The sequence below is a fragment of the Amyelois transitella genome, chromosome 17 (genome assembly GCF_032362555.1).
Source record: "Amyelois transitella isolate CPQ chromosome 17, ilAmyTran1.1, whole genome shotgun sequence".
Classification (NCBI taxonomy): Eukaryota; Metazoa; Arthropoda; class Insecta; order Lepidoptera; family Pyralidae; genus Amyelois; species Amyelois transitella.
The window spans coordinates 2,462,804-2,481,940 of record NC_083520.1 but is presented as its reverse complement, the minus strand read 5'-3'; the positions used below and the strand labels follow the sequence as shown (position 1 = coordinate 2,481,940).

General features: G+C 34.4%; 1 protein-coding gene across 1 annotated transcript in view; it reads right to left on the bottom strand.

Moving 5' to 3' along the window:
* Positions 1 to 1,532: 1,532 nt before the first annotated feature.
* The window catches only part of LOC106143330 (dorsal root ganglia homeobox protein), a 54,458-nt gene continuing 36,853 nt past the window's right edge, over positions 1,533 to 19,137 (bottom strand). The window contains exons 8-9 of the mRNA XM_013345385.2: positions 2,169 to 2,308; positions 1,533 to 1,759 (exon numbers count right to left, since the gene is read on the bottom strand). Coding sequence (XP_013200839.2) covers positions 1,533 to 1,759; positions 2,169 to 2,308 — 367 coding nt within the window. The remainder of the gene's footprint in view (positions 1,760 to 2,168; positions 2,309 to 19,137) is intronic.

Genomic DNA, 19,137 nt, shown 5'->3' with positions numbered 1-19,137 from the left:
CCTTGGAAAAATCACCGGACCACAGAACGCTCTTGCAAAAAGGAGAATTAACTAAAAGGTGAAATAAAAACCCATTTTGTTATATAATTGTTATATTTTGTAATAATTAAAACAACTAATCGTACCACTAACATACTATATACTATGTCACAACGCCCGGCCACCAATTCCACGTATCGTGCATGGTGCAGTTATATACCTCTCTCTTTCACACCCTATGTACAGACGTGACTCGGGCGATAGTTTTATATCTTAGTGAATTTTGAGATCCCAATTGCAACATAAGAAAGTTACATCTTTTGCGGTTCGATTTTTATCCAAATTTTTGAAGACTTAAAAAGGAATTTGTGAAAATCACCAAAAATTGATTTAAGTAATGATAGGCTTCAACAACTAAGAATCATGGGCACAGTAATTTAAAAAAAAAAGCTTTTTAAGCCATCTTTCGGGTATTACAACTAGCGACTATTGTAAAATTATGTAACATTAATTTTGATCTAACTGAAATGTACATTTTGAATAAATCACTGTCAACTTTAAGAACTTCGATAAAAGCTGCATTGCCAGTTAGTTTAAAAACCCATGCATAAGAATTAAAAAAAAATGTAAAGTAAAATGAAAAAAATAATTTTCACTTGGATATTCCTACATTTGTTAACATCACCCTGCTTTCATTTTAGGGCCAATCTTTTCTTAAACAAACATGCATAGGATCTGTCAAAAATGAGCGAATGCTTAATAAGTAGGTGTTACTTTTAGGGCACTAAACTACAGTTATTATTTAGAGTATTTTAGATCACTGACAGTATTATGCAATAGGTAACTATTTACAGAATATTCTAATACAAATACGAACATCGAAACGCTATGGTTACATTATAATTTCCTATGTACTTTTATATACAATCCTAATTTTATCAAAAACCAAAATATTCACAACAATTTTGGTCAAATACTGGAATGGTTTTGATGTATTTATATAAAAAATATTTTGGTCATTTAAAATGAACAAATAAATGTAAAATAAAACTCATTAAACTTTTTTTCGATAAAGTATTCTTTGGATACAGGTCTTGGAATGATTTAAACATTTATTATAGTAGTGTACTTATATCTATCTATAATTGTTTCTAGCTTACAGCTTCAAAGTTTCAAATAAAAAATATCTATCATAAAACAATTACATATGTATAGGATGTGACTTATACAATAAATAAGTGAAAAAAATATTTTTACAAACACGTACATACATATATGGCACAATGCATTGGCACAAAAATTCAAATATGGCACATATGAATTCACTGAGATTAAAAAGGTCATTATTGAAATTTGTTGTATATATATATAGGTACTTCTAATAATAATAGTCGAAATTATACATAGTGAAAGTTTAAAATCAGTATGTTATTTAAATGGTTATCCGCAACTTCTACACTTCCATACACCATCAGTACATTCAACATTAACAAGCTATCTGTTTCACCCGAACAAAAAAAACAACCAAACAAAAAAGAGCTTTAATCCAGTAATTATTCGAGATGTTTCTGCGTGTCATTTGGCGCCTGCTGCTCAGGTGGCAACAGTGACAGCGGCAAAGGCGGCAGATGGAGCGGCAGCGGCAGCAGTGCCCGGGACTGGAAGCTGGCCAGCGAGTGGAGCAGCGCTGCGGAGTGCTCGTGCGCCTTGCGCCGGAGCTCCGCCACGCTGGATGAGCGCGCCTCCTCTTTTGGGCAGCATGGGCAGGGGGCGCCCCAACCTGGTGACGAGAAATGTTTAATGGCCTTATCTTAAACAGTTAACGAATTAAGTAACTATAAGTTTGAATTGTTGGTGCGCATTAACTTAAATCAACAAGTATTACGTACCCGGAAACATTGTGTAAAAATAAGTTTGGGAATTCGACAATATGTATAATTAATGGGTAGTAATTCCTTGCCTTGGAGTATACGACCAACTAACATACTGACCTCAACCTTCTTTTAATATGCTAATGTTGACTGATAACTGGCCAGAGTTTTTTTTCAATAATAGTGTCATATGAAACTATACGCCGCCAAATTAGACTAAGTTCATGTAATTTACGATACTGAGTTCAGAAGTTTCAACAGAGAAAGTGTGAAAAAGGCGTAAATAAGGCAATTAATAGTAGTACCATTAGACCTTACCTTTCAAAGGGAAGAAGGGCTGCGACAAGTGGTTGAGGTGTTGCGATAGATGTGAGAGATGCGGCGGCAGGAACAGTGGTGGGGGCGGCGCGGGCGCAGGCTCCGTAGCGCCGCTCGGCGACGAACGGAAGGCGCCGGAACTGTGGACAAGGATATTAATATTGTAGGTAATTTTTCTTTTTCAAATTTTATAAAAAATATTTTTTTTGAACTATTTCATTCCTGCAGATGCAAGAGTCAATCAAGGGAAAGATCTTTAAACTTGGGCTTCTTCACTTAGGCGATAAGCTAGGAATGTGTCGTCATCAGAATCTCAACTCCTCCATCACCATTAGGGCACCATAGGTATGTATGTATTGAGTTATCATTAAAATTTACTGTTTTAATAATTGGTTAAATGTGTTTGTATATCACTTTGATTTTTCAGACTGAGTATATTATTATTAATTATATTAGCGCGGTTTATCCCGTAAAAAAAAACAAAATAATCCACTTATAAATATAAAATTTGCAAAGCATTACAAATAATGACATTTGCGTACACCCTTAAAATCACCGTCAATTCAAGACCTCAAGCGATTGTGATCTAAATAAAAATGTTTTATTTAAGTGGATTTACGAGTCCACAGTGAATGCATATCGAGACTCCTTTGATCCGGCGTAATTGTGTTGGCGACCAACCAACCGGGGAGCGGCGCCGGCAGCCATCTTATCTTATTTGCAAAACTTACAAACGCGTTTTTGAGATTTTACTTACTCGTATTTTAAATATTACCTACGTTTTTTATTGAGTAACCCAAATAAAATAAATATTGTAATTTTCATCTTTATTTTATTTGGATCATCAATTTACATCTTTGTTTAAATTCGTGTTGGTCTGGAAAAGGTCAGGTCAACTCTAAATCTTTCTGCTCCTTTCCTTCCGAATATTAAAGAAAATGGGATGCGGTTCTCCTACATTACATGCAATTAAAATGAGTACAAATGCAAGTGCCATATAGCAAGTAGAGAGATGTAGTTTCTGCCTACCCAACCAAGTGATATAAAGAGGCCAGAGGTTGGTTTAGAAAGTATACACGGAACCGACTTAGTAAGTAATTTGTTACATCTAGGTTAGTCAGAAGTAGTAGTAGGTCAGTGTTTTCTAATTCAGGTTTTTAAATGATAACATTATATAGAGAGTTAAACACATATCTACCAAAATCGCGATACATTACCTACTCTAAAGGCATCATCGTATACATTTAGGCACTAACTGAACTAGTGTAAAATTCAAAAGTCGCCGTCATTGCTGTAAGAGGCGAGATAGGAGACAATGAAATGAACTGCGCGCTAGGTGTCGCGCGCTCCAACATTCCCTCAGTGAATAGTTGATGTGCCGCGACGGGGGATGGACCGGGACATAGGCGGTAGCGGGCGAGAGCGAATGACATGAGAACCATAGAACAAGCGACTGAGAAACAATGAAAAGAAAGTTGCGATGTCAAAGCGGGTTGAGGTGACGGACATGAGTTTATTAGAAAGAACTTACGATGACAAAGGGTTGTCACCCTTGTAAATTTTAACCATTATTTATTTATTAATTCTGCTGAAATGAACATACAGTCTTGAATGTGCGGAGTTTAACGGATGGACAGCGTGAGAAACCGCCGCATTCGTGACAGCCTTCATATTCACGGCATAACAGAAAAATACAAAAATACTACCAACACGAAGACCTGCAGTTAATCTGGGGAATAAATATCTAGCCATGCCACCTCCCTGAAGCTCAGACACATCCCTTCTTTATCCTTTACGGGGTAGATAGATCAGTCTCTAAAAAAATGATAGATCACATTCAAAGGTTTAAACATGAATTTGAATAATTTTTAAGTCCTTCGTAAAACCGCTGTCGCTTACACTTTAGACCACAAATTCCCAGTGGCGTTCGTTCAATGGAATCAAAGGATTTGCGTTCATTACACACCCTAATAATTGATGGGTCGCGTCGGGTCACCGCAGATGCTCCCAGCTTTTAGAGCTCAACTTTTGATGTTAGGACCTAGGTCGCATCTGGCGTTTTACTTAAAATATGTACCTGATGTACTTGACTTTGAAGACTTGTAACATAATTAAACAAACGGCTATGCTTGTTACATGTTAGCGAAATTTACCGTTGTACGCGGGCGAAGTCGCTGGTATAGTTAGTATTATTGTTAACAAAGTGATCTAACTGAGGCGAATAGTTTTTCAAGTTTGACTTATATTGTGTATCTGATAGTATACATACATATATAGCATGTATGCACCACACAACAGTAGACAAATGTTACTTATTTGAACAAACTTATTTAAACAAGCCTACCGACGCTGTGAGGTGATGACGACCTATTAATTTAACAATTAACAATGGCGTCTTTATATTTTACCTTACATTATTTTACCTACCAAGTACAATTTCTCAAATTTTATGCAAATAGTAATGTAAAAGTATGTACGAGTACATACAATAAACACGTATTAAAACTTAGAAAATATTCAATGTTACGTAACAATTTTCTTGAAATGGTATACAAAATACATTATTTTTTTTCTAGAAAATAAACTATCAGTTTCTTGGTTAGCGTGTTGTCTAGTTTCTCGGAAGCAAGGGTAAATCCCCAGTCATTTAGCTCTGAAATGCTATACTACTGTCATAATCAATTCTACTTCCTCTCTCATACAGACAGTTTTAGAAGATTTATGTAATCTTTTAAGCGGCTTTTCTTAGAAATTTTATTCGGTTGAACATTCTTTTCTGTCATTGAAATGAAATATGTTGGGTAAAGCAAAGTTATTGATTAGAATAAATCTTTCACGTCACTAAATTTATATTTATCTTATTCATGCATTGCTCTTATGAAAATAACATTAAGCACCGTTCAATGGGTTTTAAGTTTGTCACGGATCACGATTAATAAATAATCATAAATAATTCTTCTTCTAGCTTCTTTGTTCTACCCAAGAAAAGAACGGACTATGAGAAAAAATCAATTACCTTCGTAGGCGCACAGTTTTGTAACAAACTACGTGTATAAGTATTTTTTAAAGTTGTCTAAATTTATACGGAAACAATTTAATCCTTAAAGAATAAAAATTAAAACTCTAAATAGTGTGAACGCGCTTAGTTTTTTGTGATCTTCCACTCCTGCGCTGCAGTGAACCCCTACCATCGCGAGACACGTACGGTTGATATTTTTTGCTCCCTCACGCTGTACGCTGCACCGGAGTACCGACTGACGTCACGAGAGCAGTATGAGCGTGCAGAGGTCTCCAACCGGTGGGTCGCAACCTGACCTATCAAGAATAAGGAATGTAAGCCCAGACCCATCAATTACATTTCGTAAGCGTAAAGTTCCCTGTGATATTGGGTGTTCATGTGGTGACGATATAAGAGAAATGAAATCGGAAATATCTCATATCAGCTCCCTACTGGAAAAATATGTCACATCTAACGAGCACATTTTAAAAAATATGCAAGAGGACATAACCGAAATAAAAAATCAAATCACGGATATGAAATCGTCAAACGATCGAACTCTCAATGCGATGCAAATTAAAATTCAATCTCTGGAAACAGACCTGCACAACCTGAAAACTGTACCTTTCACCAAGGAAAAGGAGCTAGCTTTTGGCGAAAACATCATACAAGAGGTACAAAACCGTAGCAACAGAGAAAAGAATGTTGTGCTGGTTGGTCTACCCGAGCAAATTGCATCCACCCCGGAAGATAGGTCATCAAGGGATGAAGCTGATGTTCTCAAAACTATTTCCACAATAAGCGAAGGCATTCCTAAACCTTCAAAGGTTTTTAGAATCGGTAAACTACAACCAAATAAACACCGTAGTATCAAGATTTGCTTTGAAACTGTAGAACCAGCTAAAAAACTACTTCGTAATAGGAATAGACTACAAGGAGGCCTTAAAATGTTTTCAGACCAAACACCTACACAACAGAACCTTATGAAAAACCTGAGAGAAGAACTTAAGCAACGTCAAGACAAAGGTGAGACCAATATCACAATTAAATATGTAAATGGTACGCCTTTAATCGTAAAAACGTCAAAAAACTAAATACATCACTTAAAACAGTTCATACTCAAACCGAAAACCATAATACCTACGAACTACTAGACGATTATCAAAATTTCCCGAAAAACAAGTCACGATTTACTTTTTTTTATTTAAATGCCAGGAGTATACGTACGAAAGGAAAATTTGACGAAGTCAAATGTATCCTACAAGCTATACCGAACACAGTGCACATATTTCTATTAACCGAGACCTGGTTTCAAAGCGAAGAAGAAGCGCTACGATATGAATTACCAAACTATAGTCACTATTATAATTATAGAACAGACAAAACTGGAGGCGGTGTATCCATATATGTTCACAACAACCTAATACACAAGCTATCAGAGTCCGTGTATATAGGAGGTAATAATTATTTATGGATACAACTAGAAAAATATGCACTTGAAGTAGGAGTCGTATATAATCCAGGGAACACCAATTTCCAGCAGTTTCTAGAAGTATATGAATCACAATTAAGAAGACGAAAAAGAGCAATAGTTTTTGGTGATTTCAATGTTGATCTACTCACAAAAAAAGAAACCGAGACTAAACAGTACAACCAACTTTTAAAACAAACTGGACACAAAATTATTAACAAGATCTCCAAGAAATATTACACCAGAAAAGGCCCACCTAAAAACTCCCTACTAGATCATGTAAGCACCAACCTTGACAAAGATAACTTCCATATGGTAACAATCGATTCATCTTTCTCCGACCACAGACAGCTATACGTTGAAATCAAGAAAATAAAACCACCGAAAAAGACAATTAGACAATATGAAGCTATCAACTATAATAAACTTTATAAGGCAGTGGAAAAATCTAAACTTCAAGAACCAAATAACGATTTTACAGAATTTGAAAGTTCAATTAAACAATGCATAAATGAAAGCAAGATTATAAAGACCAAAATTGATAATGAGCCACAAAAAGAATGGATAAATAAAAACATAATAGCATTAATCACTGAAAGAAACCAGATATCTACAGAGTTAAAAGAGAATCCAGACGATGAAGATCTGAAGGAAAAGTTCAACACTAAGAGAAACCAAGTTTTAAGCGTAATCCGGAAAGCAAAGAAGTCATACTATAAAAAAGAATTTGACAAATACTCTATGCAGCTTAAAAAACTATGGAATTTACTTAGCACACTAACAAATAACAAGACCAAACAAAGGCGCGCTCCTTCAAAGCTTATTGTCGATTCATTGGAAGTCTCCGATCCCAATGAAATATGTAAAGTATTTAATAACTTTTTCGCTAACGTAGGGTCTTGTCTCGCTGATGAAATTCCTACAGACTTTCATGTTAATTATATTCACGCACTACCCAAACCAACTTCACAAAAACCGCAAATCAATACCTGGGAACCTTGCAACGAAAAGGAAATACTTGATATTATCAATAACCTAGATTCAAATAGCAGTGTTGGTCTAGACGGTATTAGTACCAAAGCAATAAAATGTGTTAAGGATTTAATAGTAAAACGACTAACAATATGTATTAACAAATTATTACAAGACGGAGTATTTCCAGACTCACTCAAAATAGCCAAAGTGACACCTATTTATAAGTCAGGACCAAAAACGGAGCCTGGAAATTATCGACCAATATCTGTGCTCCCTATACTATCAAAAATTTTGGAGAAAGTCTTGCATACACGGTTACAAAATTACTTGGATTCTATTGATTTCTTCTATGAGCGACAATACGGGTTTCGATCTAAAAGTAATACTCTTACGGCAACAATTGATCTCATTACCACAATAAAACAAAACATAGATAGAAAAAACATCGCACTAGGGGTATTTATTGATTTAAAAAAGGCTTTCGACACCGTTAGCCACAAATTGCTTTTAAAAAAGTTGGAATCCATTGGTATAACTGACAAAGCGCTTAACATGTTCAAGTCTTACCTTACAAACAGACTTCAGATTGTCAAAACAGACAATAACTCTCAAAGTCCTCCACTGCCAATTGCCTATGGAGTCCCGCAAGGTTCGATATTGGGTCCACTACTGTTCTTAGTTTATATCAATAATATGCATGAACTAGGACTAAGCGGTAACATCACTTTGTATGCTGACGACACGTGCCTTTTTTATTACGGTTCATCAATCCAAATCTTAATTTCTCAAGCTCAAAATGACCTTAACATCCTTCAAAATTGGTTACAGTATAATTTACTTACTATAAACGTCTCTAAAACTAGTTATATTATTTATAAAGCTAAAAATAAACCAATACCCACTTTCACACCTCTTACAATTAACAACAAACCTATACAACAAAAAACTTCAGAAAAATACCTTGGCCTCCAATTGGATACTTATTTAACATGGAATACTCATATCAAAAAATTAATAAACAAATTTATTTCGCTCCATGCATCCCTCCGAATAAATATTCGATATATACCACGTAAACTTCTTTTTACCATTTACAATGCTCTAATAAAACCACACCTATCTTATCTTATAGAAGTTTGGGGAAGTGCTGCTAAAACTAGACTAGACAAATTACAAACACTACAAAATAAAATAATAAAAATGCTATTTAATTATAACTTTCGAACACCAACTAATAAAATTTATCGTGAAACAAGACTAATGACTATTAAACAATTATATACATATAATACTTGCATTCTCATCCGTAAAATCATGACCAATAAAGTCCGCACCAACATAAACTTTACTGAGCGAAAACAAGTTGGGCGCCCCTGCACTCGACGCGCGAGCTTCATCATTTTGCCAAAGGCACGGACAAAATATTACGGCCGGTCGACAATAACAACCGAAGGTGCGCGCCTTTTTAATAAGATACCCTCTGACATTAAAAAAATTAACTCGTTCGAAGTATTTAAGAAACAGTTAGCCAAACACATTGTTTCCATTTACTAAACTTGACCGGTAATTGTGTATTGTTCTTTTTTAGTGTGACAACGAACAAATTATAATGTATGTCATAATTTTAAGTTCTCATGTAAGTGATGTAAATTATGTCTTAATGAGAATAAAAGTCTTTAAACCTAAACCTACTACCGTCTTAAAAAATGTAAACCCATTTAATGCATTCAAGGTTGGACTACAATATATTATGACACATTATTAACTTAAATGTTTAATAGTTAGGACGTATATAAAGTGGCTAAAGTTATATTACATTCAAATTCACTGTATGTACATGATGTTCAGAAATACATAGTTTCTTTTTTTTAAAACGTTAAGATTTAGACTTTATTACCTAATAAATATGATTGTACCGCGAGTTTGCATGAGTGTTATTTCGTAGAAGTGTCTGTCCACTGCGTAGCGCCTCTACGAACGGCTACGAACACACGTAGATCTTATATTAGTAAACCTTTGGGAGAAAGCCCGCGCCTAAAAAAATCCGTTAATTCTCATGAGATTTTTGGAAAATCCCTCTCTTAGTGGGCGCACTACCACATATGGAACCTTCATGCTAAATTTCAAGTCTCTAGACCTTAGATTATCGACTTGATTATAAATAATTAAGAACTCTAGACCCAGTGGTTTGGGCTGTGCGTTGTCTGTCAGTCACTAAGAAATCAGTATCAGTAACGAAAGAGTTTTATATGTGTTTATGGATTAAAAATGCGAAAGTTTATACATTTTATGTTTATTATTTTACACACCTTTCACTAAAAACAACTAAACTAGTAAAAAATAAATTTATACGCTTGCGAAGTGCTGGTGTGAGTAAATAATAAATAAAAGACTTCATAAAAACAGATATTAATATAATTAGCTGTCTATAAACTATATATGTATGTTTGTATGAATAACATTAACAGTGTGCCTAAGCGGCCGCTTGAAAAGACCTCCTATACAGTAAAGATATTGAGGGGTAAATCCTCTTTCGTCACTTTGTCAATTTGTAATTTTGCATCAAAAATCTTGTTAAGCAGGACCAATCCGAAGTTTGGGTGCGAGTAACGAACCTTATTAATTGATTTTAGAGGGAGACACCATTACAAAATATAGTTACAGTAAATGAGGCGTTTGTTATTTGCTAGTACCAATAATGTGCAATCAGATTTTTACAATTGGGATTTGCTAAATGTATTTTTCATTAGGTAAATTTTTATTAAATAGGAAATTATATAAAAATATAAAACAATCGCAAAAGTTTTTTTTAAATAGAAATACTCAAACGATAATGATACAGATGAAAAATTGCATCAGCCGCCATTTCTTTTTTGGTTAAATTAAACTGTAGTGTTTCTTTTATGTAAATTACTTCTAATAAATATTAAATTGTTTGAATTTTAATTTTTATGATCCAACGGGAGTAGCTTCGTGTAGAAATTAATCTCAAGCCCCTTTCTAAAGAGAAGGATGCCGGGAGGGAGATGAAAATTCTAACGATCTGACATTGTAGGCGAAATAGTATCTTTCTTTATATTACAACCTTACTTTACATTAATTATAACAAAATAACTTATCCTGAACTTATGCTAAAGTGATGTCAAAAGGCGGCCTTATTGCATTATGCCAGGCCGGGGAGATGATGTAATGTTATACTTCTGTATTCTAAATTTGTATTCCGAGGACCGTCTGTCCTCCTTAAGACTCTCCTAATATGAATATTCAACTATAGAAGACGACAAAGAGAATTAATATAACACTTAATGGTGTTAATTATTGTTTTGATTACGCTCAGAATTGGAAATTGGAGATTTTGTTATTCAACTTGTATTTTAGGATTATGTTTATTTATTATTTCAGGTTTGCGACTAAATATAAATATTGTTTTGCGAGAGAGAGATTCTCAACAAATGTGAATGGAAAGGATTGTTAAGATTAAATTGTACGTCACTTATAAACAAGTGTTTCAAGAATATATATCTCGATTTTAGTCAATATGATGGTAAATTAATATGAGTAAGATTTGAAGTATTCACTCAGCCGTTTATATGATATTTACTTGAATATATATGTACATACACATTTTCGCATACAGGTTTCACTATCTCACTATCACCTGGCCAAATCTAACGATTTTTGACGGTTAACTATCAAAATAGTCCTGTTCATTTGAATTTTACCAATGCGGGTTAAACCTATAACCCGCTTTGCTTACTACAGCTTCCAAAGAGCATGTGAAGAAGAAGCTGCGGAACAAACTACACTGCTGCGGTTTCTATACTACTTATAAAAATTAACTATAATATAGTTTACAGTTAGTTACACCTACACGCCTCTTGTCGCAAAGCTAGATCCATAATGACACTATCAATTATGTATGCAATTAACTGATTATAGCGACGTCCCCTCGGCCGCCCATCCGCATGCCTACGCAATGTACCTGCTAATCATATTACCGGCACGGAGTGGGTTTAGTGACGTTAACCAATTTAATATTTAAATAGTAAATATGCAAGTCCATTTGGTGTTAAGGTACGGTTATCACGACCTTAAAAATCTTAACAAATTTCAAAACACAATTTTTTTTTATTCATTATTATAGGATACTTCATATCGCTTAATAATTGTCAAAACTATTGGTTTGACAACATTGGTTGACGTCAAATACATTACTTAAAACTTAAAAGTTGACTGCCGCTTTCAAGGCGTCAGTGCAGAAGAAGCGGTAACAAACAGCGGCTCTCAACAGTGTTGAAAAGACTGAAAGACCAGCGTTCAGGTGTATGGCTTTATGATGGAATTGAGATTCAAATAGGTTGCTAGCCCATCGCCTTTATGAGAGTCAAAAAAACATCCAGATTAAATTTTAGACACACACACATGTTTACATTCTTAAAAAACCAAAGATTTTAAGGATTGGAGCTTTAGTTTTTAAAACTTATAGATGTACTCGTATAACTTGAGCAATCGGTTAAATTAAACACATAGCATATTATAATATTCAAATTATGTATGTAAACGGGTGTGTGTCACGTAATTAGCGTCAATTTATCACGATGCATAATTAATTTTCATTTGGAGCACAAGTGTGTATTCGGTTAGGGCCACAGAGTTATATCTAGCTAGATAACGCACCATCACCCATTTGTATGAAAACCAAGTATGTACCTTAAGATTTGTCCGCTTACTGTTAAGGTCTGTAATAGGGTGATGGAAGTCCCATATTTAAATCAACTTTTTAAATAGATTTTTACCAATAAAGCGCGATAAAACATTTTACACTATTTTCTATGAACATCTTAAAAAGACGCACCCCGAGCTTTTCTCCAGAGAGGTGAGGATGTAACCGTAATTACCGCCAAGAGAAAGATTTTTACACTTCGGTTAGTGAAGATCAAAATATTTATATCAAATGAAGCAGTTTCGAACTGGCATCACACACAAATTCTACGAGATTTGGTGCGCAATATAAATAAACATGCGCAATCTAGCTAGATATATGTCAGTGGTTAAGGCACAACTATATTTTGATGATGATTTATTCATAGACGGCGTGTCAAGCGTTTCATGACGCTATGCATCAAAGGGAAGACAATCAAATAACGGCGAGGTGTTATACTGTCGCGTTTCAGGAATAGGTATCTTCTTTGAGTATACTAGCATTTGCAATTGTAACATTAGCTCTTAAAACCTGCTTTTATTAATATTATAGCGTTATTTGCGTGCCCGTGTCAATGCAACCAAGTTTTTGCATGATAAAATAAGGTGTAGCAATTAATATGCTGAGCCAGTTAGTAATAGGTAAAAATAAATTTCCCAGAGAACATAAGTCGGAATGAAATCGCTCACAAAGAAACTGTTTAATATACTATCGTAAAACTAAAAACATATAAACTAACTATAGGACATCATTACAACAAAGCCAGATACCCATTCCTGTACGAAAACAACCGCGGCAGCCGGTATACATTTAAATTAGGTAATTTACTGGCTTATTCGTAAAAGGAAAATAATAAAACGTCCTAACACCCACTTTGTGTATATCTTTAAAGGCAAAGAAAATTTAATTTGTACCGAAAGGTAGGCACGCCGAGGCGGGTATTCTAATTGGCAATTTTCTCTTTACGCCATTTTTTTCAGCTTTTAAGGAGAAAAATTCGTTAATGCATATTTAATAGCAGTAATCGTCTCCCCCTGAAGAAATTAGGAGCCGAGGCCCACCCATTTTTGTCTACGTTTAATATTAAGTTATACATATTCTTTTAAACTATCGATTTTCGCCCATGGACGAGGCAGTCTTGTTTTTGGCATATTTTTTATATGTAACTTATGCATGACAATTTTTTTTCCGTTATGGCCGTTACAATTATTTTCAATACTGTTCATTTTGTAATATGGTTAAGCAGTAAATAAGAGGAAGGAATTATTTTTAATTTCAATTAAAATTAGGGGCACTGTTTTCTAAAGAAAAATATGAAGTCACTTAATAAAAAGTGTTGATAATGCATTCACATTTTTATTACTTCTTTGAAAGAAGTAATAAAAATGTGACATGTGTGAAAAACCTACGTTATCTTATTATTATAAATACAAATGATACCTAAGTCTTATATAAACTCGATGTCCATTCACTCTAGTCTAGCAAGGGTTGATTTACTACTTATGTACAACTAATATTTCAAAATCTACTTACGAAATTTCTCTCCGCAACACTACTCATATTTCGTCGACTCTAAGCCTCTCTACGGCGCTATCTGTCCATAAAAATAGGACTGGAGATCAGTTTCTTTGGACTGTGTAATCCCCAAGCTCATGTATAATGCGCGCATATAAATTTCAATTTTAAACCCACTTCTCAAGTTACTCCCATTTGCGGAATTACGAGGGCCGAGTGTGAAACACGGATAGTGTGGAGACAAAGCGTGTTAGAGTCACTTGTGAGTGAAGGTCGAGTCGGTTTTGTAAACTAACTTGCTATTTTTCCAGATTAATAATAAAAAGGATACTTTTCTTTTTAAATACAGAGGTCACATAAGTCAGCGCCGGTTTAAAGACATTTTGAATTAATTTATTAACTTGATTAAGAAGTAAGTTGAGTGAGGTTAAAATGCAAGATGGTAATGAGATCTTATATAATTAAACAAATAAACGACTTACCTAACCTCTAAATACGGTCAACGGTTTTAAGTTATGTACACAATATTGCATTGTTTTTTTTTGGTAATTAACCATATACGAAGAACTTACTGACTGATCAGTGTTGAGCTTTATTTCTGTCCCGTCAATGTTTTGTTACACACACCGTACCCAATCACGTAATGTGCCCGCTGGATAGAGTTGCATGTAGTTTTCAGGTATAAACTATTTATATTTATTTATTTACTTAACAGAATTTATTTAAAAGGATGTTTTAATAAATTTTAAGGATCTTAAATCGTGACGTGGAGACAAAATGTTGTGATAGTTCTCATTGAAACGCGTTATTAAGGAAGATGTAATTTACTCCTGACAAGTGAAGATACAACCAGGACGGAGACAGTAGGAATAAGTAGTACCACGACACGACCATAAATGTTCTTGATATTAATTATTCAATTCAAAAAAAGTTTATTTTATACCAATCTGATGCTTCAATGTCTTACAACAATGTCTTGAATTCAAAACTAAAGGATTACAAATCGCTATTGGTCAGAAAATATACAACTCTCTCTGACAAACTCATTACTATCCTACCATATCAAAATCTGAGCATTTAACATGAAAACCAAAAGTCGATAAGACAAAGAGGGTTGAAATCCGCGGCACGAACATCCGCAGCGGTCCCGCGGTAATCCGCAGAAGCAAATAATAACATTTGCCGAATCCGCGCCGCTAATGCAGAGGTCTCCCCGTGGAATTTAAAACTGCTTACGGTGTTTAAAAGGCCCGGGCAAAACCGAAGGTCGATAAGTCTGGGGGTTAGACGAGTTGTATTTGGAAACTGTGTTTGGTTTAGGAAATATTTGAGAAGCTATACAATATCACGTTTCTTTCGCGTACCGAGTAAACAAAGCGACAACTTACAGAACACGATGGCTTTGCTTAGCTGGTTCACAAATAAAGTATATTATCCATCTATCTGATTAGGCTAATGATTGATTTGAGTAATCACAGTTAGCGACGGATTACTAGCGCATGACAAAAGAAATGAAATGTCACATGTTATTTTGTTATGAACTATTAGGACAGATTTAGCTAACCTCGAAGGAAACATAGCTTGTCAGAAAAGTACGTTATACATACATCATAAATCACATAGTAAATTTGAGAGACCCACAGAGCATCGAGTGATGTTTCATGCTCGCTATCTTCAAACTCCAAAATTATTCCGCTCTGTGTCAAATCGGATCATATTCAAACTACGCGTATAAATTGAGACGACACGGTTCACATAAATTTTAATAAAACCAGCCAGTTATCAAATTAGAAAAATTAAAAGTGATAAATAAAGGTCTATTAAGCGTTATTGCGTAAAAAAGGCATAAATTAATGCACGGTGGAACAGTGATGGGAGCGCGTCAGCTCGTATTATTGTCAAGTGGAATAGGGAAGTGATATCTCGGTGTCGATAAAATTATTTTTATTACATTCCTAATGGTCATCGTAAACATTATAAGGTTTTAAAGTAAAAGAGGACTTTAAATTTACCAAAACATAGAAGAATTCACGGAAATACTCATAAGCAAATAAAGCACGGTATCCAAACCTTTTCAAATATATATTCCTAATATATAAATATTTATAAACAACATAACAAGGGCGAGGTTGTACTCGTATCAAAAGTTGATTAGTTTAGTTAATTTGTATATGTGTTTAAAATGTATTTTGTATGTGTTTTATGTATCTTGTATGTATTTTGCAGTATGCATGTGCACTTTATCGCAGCACCAACTTAAAGTTTTTCTGTTTGGTCACCTGGTAGATTGGTAGAGAATGCCAAACGACATTAAGTCCGCTCTTAGTACATTTTTTGTGCAATAAAGTTTTAAATAAAAGTATAAAAGTTATAAACGCTCGGTGTAATCAGACATTCAAACACGTCTGACAATAACACAAAGCACATCACTAGCTGACGTCATATGTGTACGTGTCCTGTAATTACGCGCTTAAATTGTATTAATTAAAGCGCGAACAAAAGGGTTCCTGAACGCAGCGGCATTTTAGGTACCCGTGGCACAGAGTAAATATATTTATTGAAGCTTATAATAATTATGTATAGAATAGAAAAGATTTATTTTCAAAACTGGATACAAAGTGTCACTTATTGAGGTCACATCACATAATTACGTATACAAGCAATCCCGTATATTGTATCAACACAAATACTTCCTTTGTAGATGTCTACGACATTGTAACTGTTTGTATATCAATTTCTATCGAAATCTATTCAGATTTGGAATAGATACGTCGCCTTTTCTTTCATAAAACTAATAACGTAGGTATTCTATATTTGTACAACAAAAACTTATTTTATGTGACAAAACACCACATCGACTGCTTCATTTTTTAAAATATAAACAAATAAATATATACGGGACAAATTACACAGATTGAGTTAGCCTCGATGTAAGTTTGAGACTTGTGTTACGAGATACTAACTCCACGATACTATATTTTATAATAAATACTTACATAGATAAACATCCAAGACCCAGGCCAATCAGAAAAAGTTATTTTCTCATCGTACCCTGGCCTGGCCTGAACCCGGGACCTCCGGTGTCACAAATAAGCTTACTACAGCTGCGCCACAGAGGCCGAAAATTTGGATGAAATTAAGTTAATTTTGACTAAAAAATCCTAATTAAAATAACTTAATTTGATAAAGAATTATACAGATTTATTCATTAATTGGCCTTTTATTTTTTATTTAAGAACTCCAATTGGACTCTGTAAGTAACATCTACTCTATACACAGTTCTCATCTAGATGAGGGTGAATCATATTAATAGCTTTAATTAATTTTTATGTTTGCTTATGATACTTTAATCGTTTGTTCTAATTAATAGATGCGCCTCTTCATTTCAACCTTTTGTTTAATCCAGACAGACATTTTACAACAAAAATAATATTGTGTAGAAAAGATGTTATGTTACCTACGTCATTAACAAAAAAAAATTTCACCTTAAGTACAATTTGCCTATTTTTTGACTAATTTAATCCTTTTGTTTAACTAAACGTCGGACGTTACGGAACGGAAATGTTGCAAATAACTTAAATTGTATCATACGTGGCTTGACATATAAAGCACGCATTAGTGCTCTTTGGAAAAGAAACAAACAATAATTCTGCAAGAAGTTTCGGGGAAAAAGAAGGTGTGACTTTTTCACCACCATATAACACGAGCATCAAATATTATTAACTCTATTCATTTCAAGTAGAATATTTAGTAGATTAATGCTAGTAGAACAGGGTTTCTTTTTGTTATAAAGTTCCATTTCATCATAAGACTCAATTTCCTCCGTCCATACCATTTCGACAATCATAATTCACTCCAAATAGCCCACTTATACTATGAATATCTTAACAAAACAAATTGTTCCGTCACGCCCAAGACATCTCTCAAAACGACTAACTGCATAATAAAAAAGGTATACATAAAAAGGCACGAAACATCAAAAAACGCCCTATTATATGAAAAATCGTAACGCATTTATTGGGCGGACTCCGTTACATTATTCATGAGTGAAATTGTTCCTTCAGATACCTGTTCCGTACCTATTATTTATACGTGTTCCGCAATAACAGTTATAGGGGAACGGCCCCGCCCTACAGCGAGCGATTAAAGTTGATTTACAATGGTTTTGTGCGACTGAATACCTATTTTAAGCGATAATATGGAGGACTTAAATTATTATTTTTTGGTTTCTAGATTTTTATTTTCATTTAAATCTTTTTATAAGAAATCTTTATTTGGTTTTTGATTTTAAATATTCTACACAAGCAATCACGAACCACCATCTCAACTCAACACAAAAATAGCTTCATACGAGTGTTATACGAGTTTTCTCTTGTTTCTCTGATTAGAATTATTCATTACTATCTTATAAATTTAACAACACTTCTATATACTCATCTCAAACTCTTTGTATTTATAACTAGCTGTTGATCTCCATCTGATTACACTCCGAATCAAATTGTCGTCATCAAAGATCACGCACACACGCGGCGCAAAAACTGAATGCGATTTCCTCCGATCGTTAGCAATCAGGCTATTTGGTAATGTCGTTAGGCCGGCGACACTCGCGCGACTCGTGACTCGAATAAAAAGTCGCGTCTCTCGAGCCGCCTTACCGTTTTGATTTCGGGTAACTTTGTTGGCCGTGATTAAGTGCTTGTTTGTGACTAGCTCTGCCTTAGGGTATTGCTCCTGCGGGAATTTCTGAAAATGTTCTCTCAGCAAGAAAATGACGAGACAAATACTTTGTGATTAGTCAGAATTATAAATATAAAGTCACATCATCCCTTACGGTGTATACAGTTGGCTTTATTAATCTCTATTCCAGCTAACCCATCGCTTGGAAGAAGAATCCCAAATTTATATGTCTATCTCTTAGTCGCTTTTTACGACATCCGAGGGAAAGGTATGAACTGGATCTATTATATAGTGCCGTAAACCATGCGGCATTATGCACTGTCTAGAATCCATAACACCAAAACAAAATAACTGGATATATTCAAATTCAGTCTCACAAACATTTATTATGCATTGCATCCTGGTACAAGGCGTAAGCAGAAACCAAATTATCATATTTTATACCTCATAATACCTACGAAGAGATATTCAATTATATAATTTCAGTGAAAAGGGATTCCTTTTCATTTCTCATTTGGATTTTTCTCTTAAGCAATTACCGAAGCGCCCCGAGCGCCGCGGGATTGGGGAATATATTTTTACGTCTTGTGATACATTGTTATTTATATTTTAACAAACTCCAAATGTAATG